At 35.8% G+C, this 11,184-nt stretch overlaps 2 protein-coding genes across 2 annotated transcripts; one reads left to right on the forward strand and one right to left on the reverse strand.

Annotated features, from left to right (window-relative positions):
* On the forward strand, positions 1-708 carry EIN_209630 (hypothetical protein; the record flags this gene model as incomplete). Its single annotated transcript, XM_004261237.1, has 1 exon — positions 1-708. A coding segment is annotated over one exon (708 nt), but the record flags the coding sequence as incomplete, so codon positions are not given.
* Positions 709-1,077: 369 nt separating this feature from the next.
* Positions 1,078-9,288, reverse strand: EIN_209640 (protein serine/threonine kinase, putative; the record flags this gene model as incomplete). Its single annotated transcript, XM_004261238.1, has 3 exons — positions 1,078-1,137; positions 1,185-1,287; positions 1,457-9,288. 3 exons carry the CDS (start codon positions 9,286-9,288, stop codon positions 1,078-1,080), a joined length of 7,995 nt encoding a protein of 2,664 aa, XP_004261286.1.
* Between the last annotated feature and the right edge of the window lie 1,896 nt (positions 9,289-11,184).

Consider the following 11,184-nt stretch of genomic DNA (forward strand, 5'->3'; position numbering starts at 1 on the left):
CCGGATGGGACTACAACAGAGCAAGTGCGTGACTTTTTACAAGAATTTTCAATTGGGGAGATTACTTTATTAGAGGATGTGCCTTTAATCACTATAATTACTCCGTCATATTCCGAGTCAAAGAAAATTCCTCAGCAAATTATTTTGGAGAAGTTTGGCAATGCGAAATTGGTGTTTGAGAGCATACTGAGTTTGAAGTACATTTCAAATACTATTTGCGACAAGAAAGACGCACAACACAACGAAAATGCACAACATGAAATTCGACAAATGAATGAAGAAAGTACACAACAAGAAGTGACACAACAAACACTGCAATCAAACGATTCAAACAACACACAAATGCAAACAACACAAAAATTGAAATGCTCTATTTGTGGGCAACTGGGGCATACACACCAAAATTGTACTTGCACAAAACAGCAACAAGAAGAACTTGAAAAGGTGCGACAAGAAAATTTGAAAGCAAATGAAGAAGGAAAGACTGAAAAGATAGAAAAGAAAGAGTCTGGCGTCGTGAGAGAACACCCAGAAAAGACTTCTCAAACCGCTGATACACATAAAAAGTCAATCGATGTCAAAACGGAAGTACTTGTAAAGGAAATCCACAAAGAAACAGAAATTGAACCAAATAACTTAAAGGAAATGGTTCGTGATTTGGTCAATGAGGTTAAAAGTGAGATTGAAAAAAAAGAATTTAGAATATAAATTAAAAAGGTATTACATCGAGCTTAGAATAGTTACTTTATTATTGAATGAATTGTTTTAATGATAATTTATATAAGAAAAAACCCGCAATAAAATTATTAATACAAAGCTTTTTCATTAAATTGGTTTTTTTTTATATAAAACTATAAAATAGTTTTGTGATTAAAATGATGATACTAAAAACCGCGATTTAGTGATAAAAAAAACATCAAATTTTTAATGAGAGCAAACAATACATTTAAATTAAGTCCTTTTTTATTATTAAAAGTCTATAAACATTCAGCTTCATTGTTTAACATATTATTTTGAAATTTTCTTTCTGAGTGTTCAAAGGAGTGTTCTTTATTATAGACGTAATCTATGATTAAATTAATCAAATAATTTAAATTTTATTTTATTTTCCTGTTCCTTCTTCCTAAAATTATCTAACTTCATTACATTGACTATTTTATTGTTTAAACATTGTATTAAAATACTTGAGTTTTTAAAAAACGCAAAGTCTGCACGGCGGTTTTTAAGAGATCAACGATTGTAACAGAGATGTTCTTTTTGCTTGTGATGTTGTTATCATTGATTATGCTTTGCAATTAATAATTAATTAATAAATGTTTGATTGTATAATAATTTTTAATAATAATATAATATTATAATTATAATATTTATTATAATAATAAATATTATATATTAAGATTATTATTATTATAATTATAATAAACACAAAACCCAGTGATTTAGATTCTAAAACAACTCAAGAAGCGTCTGGAGTTGTTCTGCCACTTTTTCAATTTTAATTCTCTTATCAGCTTCACTTTCCCACATCTTTGAAATGATGTTGTAAGCGTCTTGGTTCATATTGTCAAGGCATTCCAGTCTTTTTCCACTTGTAACAAAGTCTGCGATACTCCAAGCAAATTTGAACCTTTGTTTTGGATATGCTTCACCCCATATAAGTGCTTCATAGAACGTGACTCCCAGAGAATAGACATCAGACGACATTTTATAGTGTTGTTTGTTCAAGACTTCAGGCGCCATATATTTAGGAGTCCCAATCCCTTTAGTAAATGTCATATTAGTCATCATTTGATTGACGTTTCTAGATGACCCGAAATCAGTCAATTTGCCATTAGCTTTGATGTTCTCTTCCAATGTAATAACAAGAATATTATCTGGTTTGATGTCTCTGTGTAAGATGCCATTTTCATGTAAATATAGAATACCTTTTGTAGCATCTAAGATGATCTTCACCTTCATCTTGTCTGCTATTTGTTGCTCTTTATTAAACATATCGGCCAAACTTCCATGTTCCGCAAATTCGGTGACCATACACACATGACTTGGGATGTAACACGCTCCATAAAAGTGGATAATGTAATCACTTCTAAATTTGTCTAACATTGCAACTTCCTTTGTAAACTCCTCTATTGCACTCTTTGTCGCTTGTGCGTTCTTCATCTTCTTGATTGCCACTGTCTTTTCGTGGTATTTCCCTTTGTAAACGATACCAAAAGAGCCTTCACCAAGCTTCTTTTCATCAATCAACTCATGATAATCCAATTTTGTGGAGTTCGCAGTGGACGTCTCGACTTTGATCTTCTCGTTATATTGTACACCAGTTTCTATGTCAAGTGCAATGACCATAATATCTTCTTCTAAATGGCATGAACACAAAGGCTTGATAAATATCTCAAATTCACAAGCTTCTCCTCTTTTTAAAGTTATTAAAGTTGGCACTGTCCGTATTTCATAGTGGTCACACCCTTCTATAACACTAAACTGGACTTTCATGTTGTGTTTTGATGTGTTTCCAATACATATCAAATCCCTTGTTTCTTCATCTACTGGAATAGAAGAGTCATCCTCTAAATTGAATTTAATCAACTTCTTATTTGAAGATAGAACTGAATTGATTTGAACCATTTCAATGTTCGATCGCTTCATTTCAAAGACACAGATGTTTTTCATTTTCTTCTTCTCCTTTCGACTTAATATGAGGAGGTAGACTACAACTAATATCAATGCGATAATGATTATAAAGAAGATAAAGATGGCTACAGGTATACCAATAACTACTCCATAATTCGTCTTAGAAACACAACTCTCACCATCATCTGAGACTTTGTTACTCCCTTCGCATGAAGTACACTTCGAGTTGTCTGCTGATGTACAATGTAATACGGTGTGGTAATCGACACAACCTCCTTTAACTAAGATTTCATCGACTCCACAGGATAAACACTCTTCACTATTTACACAAGTCGCACAACTTTCTTTGCATGAAAAACAGCGTCCATTTTGTAAGAAGAAAGACTCATTACATAGTATACACCCTTCGAGATTTGATTGTAAACAGTTTGAGAGTGTTGTGTTTGATGAACATAATTTGTTTGATTCACTTTGAATTTTGAAATACCCATCTTTACAAGACAAACACTCGTCTTTCTTCAAACACATATCACACGACTCGTCACACGCATCACAATCTTTCTCGACTTTGTAATACCCAACTTTGCAAATAGCGCAACCTCCACCAGCTGGTAATGTCACTTCACACTTTTTGGCCAATTCACCAAGTGTCTGGCATTTCATAGACAAGTCAAGGAAGTATCCACGGTTACATACGGTGCAATATGTTGCATTGTAGCAACTCAGACAGTCATTCACACACTTCTCACAACTGTTTTTGTTCAGGTAATACCCATTTGGACATCGCTGACATCCTTTGTTGTTTCGTGTCAAACAGTCGACTTCTTCTTGTTTTTTTAGTGCACTTTTCATGTTGTACACTGACGTCTTTGTTTCGTTGACTTTATTGAGATCGTCAAATTGTTCAGCACACACACCACCTTTCATGTTGAAGGCGTCTTGGCACTCAATGCATTTTGTTGTGTTGAGTGAGTAGTATTTGCAGTGCAACTCAACATCCGCTTTTGTGCAGAAGTCGTACTTGCCTTCAATATTCTTTGTGTCAACTTGGTAATACCCAGCCTCACACTGTGCACACCCACTCTGGCTTGTGCGTTTACAGTTGACTTGTTCTTTGTTAACACATCGATTAGTGCTGTACATCAAGTAATTCACTTTGCATATTTGACACGTTCCTCCAACACAGATATCACAGTTTTCAGTCTCGCATTTCGAACACTTTCCTTTGCTAATTTCCATGTCATTTTGTTTGCATTGGACACACAGCCCATCGACAACTGAATTGCATTGCGTATAGGTGGTGCACGCCATCTGTTCTATATCAAGTATTGTCGAATCGCCACATTTCAAATACTTGTTTTGAGTTGCACACACTGCATTTGATCCACCACAACTGTCACACGTGTTTTGTGTTGTCAAATACGTTCCTGCTTTACAACCGAAAACCACTCCGTTTCTCACCAACCCATACACACTCTGTTGTTCACACACATTACCATTATTCAAAGTATAATTATCAACACATGTAATACACGTTGAAACACCCTTCTTGGATTTCTGGTATTTACAGCGATTTATTTGTACTGTACATTTTGAGTTGATCGAGATTTGGTCTGAACAGTCACACGAAGTTAAAGTTGGTGACTCACAACTACCAGAGGAAACGCATTTTGAGTTGGAAACAAAGAAGGTGTCACTGCAGTCCAGACAACTTTCTTTGTTTAATAAAATGTCACAATTAATATCATTCTTAACACACTTTGGGGTGCCTGTTGTGTTGTCAAAGTATTCATTCGGTTGGCACAATTCACATTTGGTGTCATTCAAAACGTAAGGGGAAATGCACAAGTTACATCTTGCTTTGCCAACAGAAATTGTATCACACGTGTTGCAATTGTCAATTGTGTTGTAACACTTTGAACATGTTGTCTCGCTGAACTTGTGTTCTCCAATTGGACAGCTTTCACAACCGCCACTCTTCTGAATAAACGGATCTTTGCACGTCAGGCACTTCTTTGCATCAGACGAACATGCGTTGCAATCTGGTATTGTGGAACACGCAACACATTTGCCAGATGCTTCATCTGGATAGTACCCAATTGTACACACTTTGCACTTCCTTGAAAAGTCTGGCGAACAGGTGATGCAGTTTGTGTCAAATGATTTGCAGGTAACACACACTTTGTCTGGCGGGTCAGTGAAGACGTTGTTTGTAGCACATCCTGTGCAGACACCAGTTGCTGTGTTGCATTGCCCATTACAACTTGCGTCACAATCAACACATATATGACTTACAGTGTTTGGATACATCCCACTCACACACATTGCACACTCTCTCTTATCACTAACACATTTTGCACAATTGGTGTCAAAAGTTCTGCACGTGACACATTTGTTGGTGATTGGCGATGTTGGTACATACCCACTTGTGCACCCAGCACACACTCCTGTTATTGTGTCACATTTGCCACCACATGTTGCGTCACAGCTCTGGCACTTAAAATCATCAGATGTCTTCGGGTAATACCCTGCCTTACAGACACTGCACTTCCTCTCTGCACCACCTGGACACTCAGCACAATACGTGTCAAACTGTTCGCATGGTATGCAGTGCTGTGATGGTGATGCAGACAACACAAATCCAGTTGCACATGACATGCAGTATCCAGTGCTTCCATCACAACTGTTTGCACACGTGGAGTCACACAAAACACATGTACCATTATTATCAGGACGATACTTCGTGTCACACGTAACACACCTTCTTTCAAATGTTGTCGAGCAAGTTGTGCAGTGCTGATCAAATGATTTGCAACTCTCACAGACAAGACTTGTTGCACTGACAAAGACGTAGTTTGACAAGCAGCTCTTGCAATAGCCAGTCTCTGTGTTACAGTTTCCATTGCATGTCGTGTTGCATTGTTGGCATCTTTTCTCGCCATTCAGTTGAAATACGGGGTAATTGTTTGTTGTGCATTTGACGCAGTTGCGTGTTGCATCGCTTGCACACGTCACACACAGCGAGTCGAAGGTGCTGCAAGTCTCACACGTGTCAGTGCTGCCAGCCTGTACAACACTGTTTTCACTACATGACTTGCACTTCCCAGTCACACCATCGCAGTTTTCACACACTTCATCACATTTCACACAGACACCATCAACTGAGTACTTGTTGTTCTTGCAGACAGTGCACTTCTTCTCATAGTTGCTGTCGCACGTCTCACAATCCGCATTGAAGGCAGCACAGCTGATGCAGCTCATCCCGTTCTTGACATACCCATCAAGACACCCAGTGCAGACACCCGTTGTTGTGTCGCACTTACCACCACACGTGTTGTCACACAAAATGCACTTCCCATTGCTGTCTGGGTAATACCCTGTTATACACGAAATACATTTCTCATTGCCAAAGTTGTTATCACAAATAGAACAGTTTGCATCAAGCAACGAACACGCTCTGCACGTCTTTGTGTTGCTTGGGTTGTAGACGTGGTTGGATGAACAGCCGGTGCACACCCCACTTACTGTGTTACACTTCCCACCACATGTTGTATCACACAGTCCACATCTCCCATCACTCTGTGGGAAGTAACCAACCATACAATTTGTGCAAATGCGGCTTCCATTTGACGCACATGAGTTTGCTTGGCAGTGATTGTCGAATGTCTGGCAGCTCTCACACACTTTTGAAACAGGACTTGTCAACACATATCCAGACAAACAACTTCGACAGTTCCCGTTGGTTGGGTCACATTTTCCATTGCATGGCAAATCGCATGGCACACATATTCCGTTTTGTGGATACATCGCATCTGTTTTGCATGTTGTGCATGTTCGCGTAAATGTACTTGCACACTGCAAACAGTTCGAATCAAACAACTCACATGACTGACACAACTTGGTGTCGCTTGCACTTGGGACGTATTGTGTAACACACTTTGAGCACACACCAGTGATTGGGCTGCACGTCTCACACCCAGATGCACACTTGACACACACACCGTCACTGCCCGGGTAATACGTGTCTTCACACTGGTAACATCGCCGCGTGTTATCTGAGGCACAGGTGATGCAATTTGTGTCAAATGATTTGCAGGTAACACACACTTTGTCTGGTGGGTCATTAAAGACATAGTTTGTAACACAGCCTGTACAGACACCAGTTGATGTGTTGCACTGCCCATTACATGTTGCGTCACATGGGGTGCATGTCCCACTTGTGTTTGGATACATTCCACTCTGACAGTTGATGCACTTTCGCTGGTCTGTTTCACACTCAACACAATTTGTGTCAAAAGTTCTGCACGTCTCACATTTGTTGGTGATTGGCGATGTTGGTACATACCCACTTGTGCACCCAGCACACACTCCAGTTGTTGTATCACACTTTCCACCACATGTTGCATCACAGCTCTGACACATGTAGTCGCCAGATGTCTTCGGGTAATACCCTGCCTTACATTGTTTGCACTTCCTAGTTGAGTCTGATGAACAGAAGGCGCAATTGGTATCAAATGTTGAACAACTCTCGCATTGGTCAGTCTTTGTGCTCTGAAACACATAATTTGTATCACACTGGTTGCAAATCCCACTCGTTGGGTCACACGCACCAGATACACAGTGCAACCCACACCCAACACACTTCCCACTTGTTGTGTTTGGACGAAGACCGCTTTTGCATGTTATACAAAGACGACTTGAATCAGAAATACACGTCTCACAATTTGAATCAAAAGTGGAACACATCTCACATCGTATCGATATCGGTTCTGTGACAACCCAATTTGCTGTTGAACACTTTTTACAGCCACCATTTGTAGTGTCACAATCGGCACATGTTGAGTCACAATTAACACAAACAACATCATTATTTTGTTGTTCAGATGGGTACATCTGGCTATTGCAATTTATACAAGTGCGGGTGTTGTTTGTTGTACATTGAATACATTTTGTGTCGAAATTTGAACATTCTTGACAAGTTGTTTGTGTTGGGTTATAAGGAACATAGCCACTCACACATTTAGTACAAATTCCACTTGTTCCATCACAGTTGTCCAAACAAGTTGAATCACATTTGATGCAAGTCCCATTACTGGCAGGTCTGTACTTATCTTTACAAGTTATACACTTTCTCTCTCCATTTGAAGCACATGTCTGGCAATTCGGGTCAAATGTTTGACAAGACTCACATATTAAAGACTGTTTATCAAGTTTTAAAACATAACCAAGTTTGCACGAAGTACAATACCCGTATTGTTGATCACATTTATTACCACATGTATCATCACATTGTTGACATGTAAATGGTGAATTGGTTTGTGGGTAATAACCAACTTTACATTTGTCACATTTTCTGGATGTTTTTGAGCACGTTTCACAATTAGAATCAAAATCAGAACATGAACCACACGTTATTCCTGGAGGTGTTGTTTTTGTGTATCCATCAGCGCATGTTTGACATACTCCAGTGACAGTGTTACACCCATTTGATTCACACGTTGAAGAACATTTGATACACATGTCAGTCGAAGAAGATGGATAGTACCCACTTTGACACTCATAACATTTTCTAAGAAAATTTGAATCACATGTTTTACAATTCGAGTCAAAAGAAGAACAAAAATCACATTCGGGGGTTTTGGGATTTTGGAACACATAGTTTTGCTGGCATGATATACACTCTGGACTTGTTGTAGAACACCGAGAACATGTGTTGGGACACGTTACACAAACTCCATTTTCAAAATAAAACCCAGTATTACATGCCGAACAACCGCCAGAAGTACAAGAAAAACATCCAACTCCACATGGAATACATTGATATTCGAAATACTGTTGATCATTATTCCAAACTTGTTTTCCATAATAATTTTTTAAACACGTTCCTTCTTTACACCCATTACTGTAACAAGAAGAACACCCATTACATCGATTACAAATACCATTTTTGGTATAATAGCCTTGTTTGCATTGGTGGCAATTGTTGTCATAATAATACGGATAATTGCTTAAGCACTGATTACAAACCCCAGCATTTCCTTTTGATTTACCTACTCCATTGTCACAATTCTGGACACTGCAATAACCATTTGTGTCAACAGTATTTTCGTTGTTGGCGCCACACCACCAATACTGCCTCGTTGTCAAAATGTTTGCACATTGGACTGTATTGCTATAGGTTGTGTTATACATGGGGCTAAACCCATTTTCACAATATTTGCAACTATTTAATGTATCATGACAAATTGAACAATGGTTGTTATAAAAACCATTACATTTAATTCCTCCACTTTTTAAAAAAGAAGTTTTGTTTTTTGGTGTTTTCGAAATGTCATTAAATATAAAAAATTCAGATTTTTTAACATTTTTGTTTACCAACTCTTCGTCCTTCTTTTGAATGAGAAGGTGTGTGTTATTCAATGATACCCATATTGAAGCCAAATCTTTTGGAATATTAATTATTAATGAAGAAACTAAAGTGCACATTATTTTGAAACTTTTTGTATCTTTACCAAAGTAACTAAGCGACTCATTTGTGTAAATAATAAAAGACGAGTCGCATTGTTTTATTTTCTTTTGAAAACATTGTAACACATCACCTTCCCAACACCAGTCAAGGGAAAGAGCAAACATAAACATGATGAAAAAGCATAACATGCTGTTACAATACTTTTTAAGTTCTTTTTTTATAAAAAAACAACGAATAGAATTTATCCTGCCGATAACAGTTGTTTAATTATAAATTTCAAAACTAATTATATTTTAGGTTTGTGTGAAAAGTACTATATTAATTAATATTATAATATTATTATTATGGTAATATTATTATACAATTTATAGAATCATTTAGAAAGTATTTAAATTGTTATTTTTTTAATGATTGTAAAAATATATTAACACTTAAAATAACGCCCTTATTTTTGTTTTGACCTGTTTTTACAGGGATATTAATCCATTTTTTGATGATTTTCCTTTTTTGGCTTGCGTATTGTTTATGCACATAATATAATCTCTAAAAAAACGGAAATTTATTTCATAAATTTGAGAGTTCCCCGATTTTTAGACCACTTGAATTTTGTTCAATGTTATTTAAAGTGTTAAATAAAATATACTTAAAAAATAAAATTGTAATTAAAAATCAAACAAAATATTAACTTTATTTTTATCATGAGAAAATAAATTTTATATTGTTAAATATAGTAATATATTATATTATTATATCTAATACAGATAAAATAATAACATTTAAGATAAACAACAGTTTTAAATTTTTTTAGTAACATTCTTTCCAACTACCACCCCGTTTACCAAAAAAAAATATTTGCCGCGAGTGTTTTTTGAAGGGAGTCCACTTTTCAGCCACTGTTTGTGCGTCCCCATGTCACCCACTTTCCTTGTCCGTACTGTGTGGACGGATGTGGTTCCCCCCACTTGGGGTGATCAGGGGGGTCCGTGCCAAGGGAGGACTTGGAAAGTGGGTGAAACGGTGCACAAACAGACTGTTTGAGTGCGGCCTTCAGAGCCTTCTTTTCAATGTTCCATCTCACTCGGTTTCCACTGACTCGAGGTGAATTTTCGGCATTTCTTGATTTCGGGAACCAAACCAAATATCATCCTAGTTTCCTATTTCCTATAATTTTAATTTGAATATTATATCAAATAGTAAAAATAAATCTATATTTAGACGGGGTGATGGTGGGAAAAGCCTTAATTATTTTGTATTTTTATTTATAAAATTTTTATTATAGTTTTAAATTTGTTAAAACAAACTATGAATTAATAACGAATAAAAACATGTTTTCAAATATGAACTTCAGATTGTTACAACCCAAAAGATATAGAAATTTCATGTGTTAAATCAATTTTATTTTTGTAAATAGGCATTTCATATTCCTCTATACCAAATAAATAAAAAAGTCCACGGCTTAATTAAATTCAATTATTTCTGGATTTATTCATTGTTGAATTGATGATGTGTAATTATCATTACCCTCAACAAATGGTGTATTCAATTATTTCAGTAATAAAGTTATCAACAAGGTATATGATGAAATAAACAAAAAAACAAATATACAACAGTGATGATACATAGGTAATTGTTGAATTGTATATTAATTTTAATAATAGTTGTTTATTACATTGAATTTATTGATTGTAAATAGTAACTTTTGTGTTCCGATTTTAACAATTGTTGAAACAAAAAATGAATTTTACAATTGTTATTAATTTTATTATGTAACAACATCAATATACATGAGTATAGTTCAACAATTTTTTTGTTTATTATTACATATCAGAGAGTTGTTATATACATTTACTTTCGATTCAATTGCTTTCAAATTGACTATTAATAATAATATTAAAATTATTTTTATTTGATATTATTTTTATTTAATTGTATTTAAGTGACAACATGAATACAATTTAAAAAATTGAATTTGTTTATTATCAACATTTATATTTTGTTCACGTGTATATCTGATTATTTATCATAAACAAGCTTAATCTATTTGTCAGTTATTATAAACAGTAAATATATAATTTATTTAAACG

Source organism: Entamoeba invadens, assembly GCF_000330505.1.
Source record: "Entamoeba invadens IP1 unplaced genomic scaffold scaff_1105074724937, whole genome shotgun sequence".
NCBI classification, from domain to species: domain Eukaryota; phylum Evosea; order Mastigamoebida; family Endamoebidae; genus Entamoeba; species Entamoeba invadens.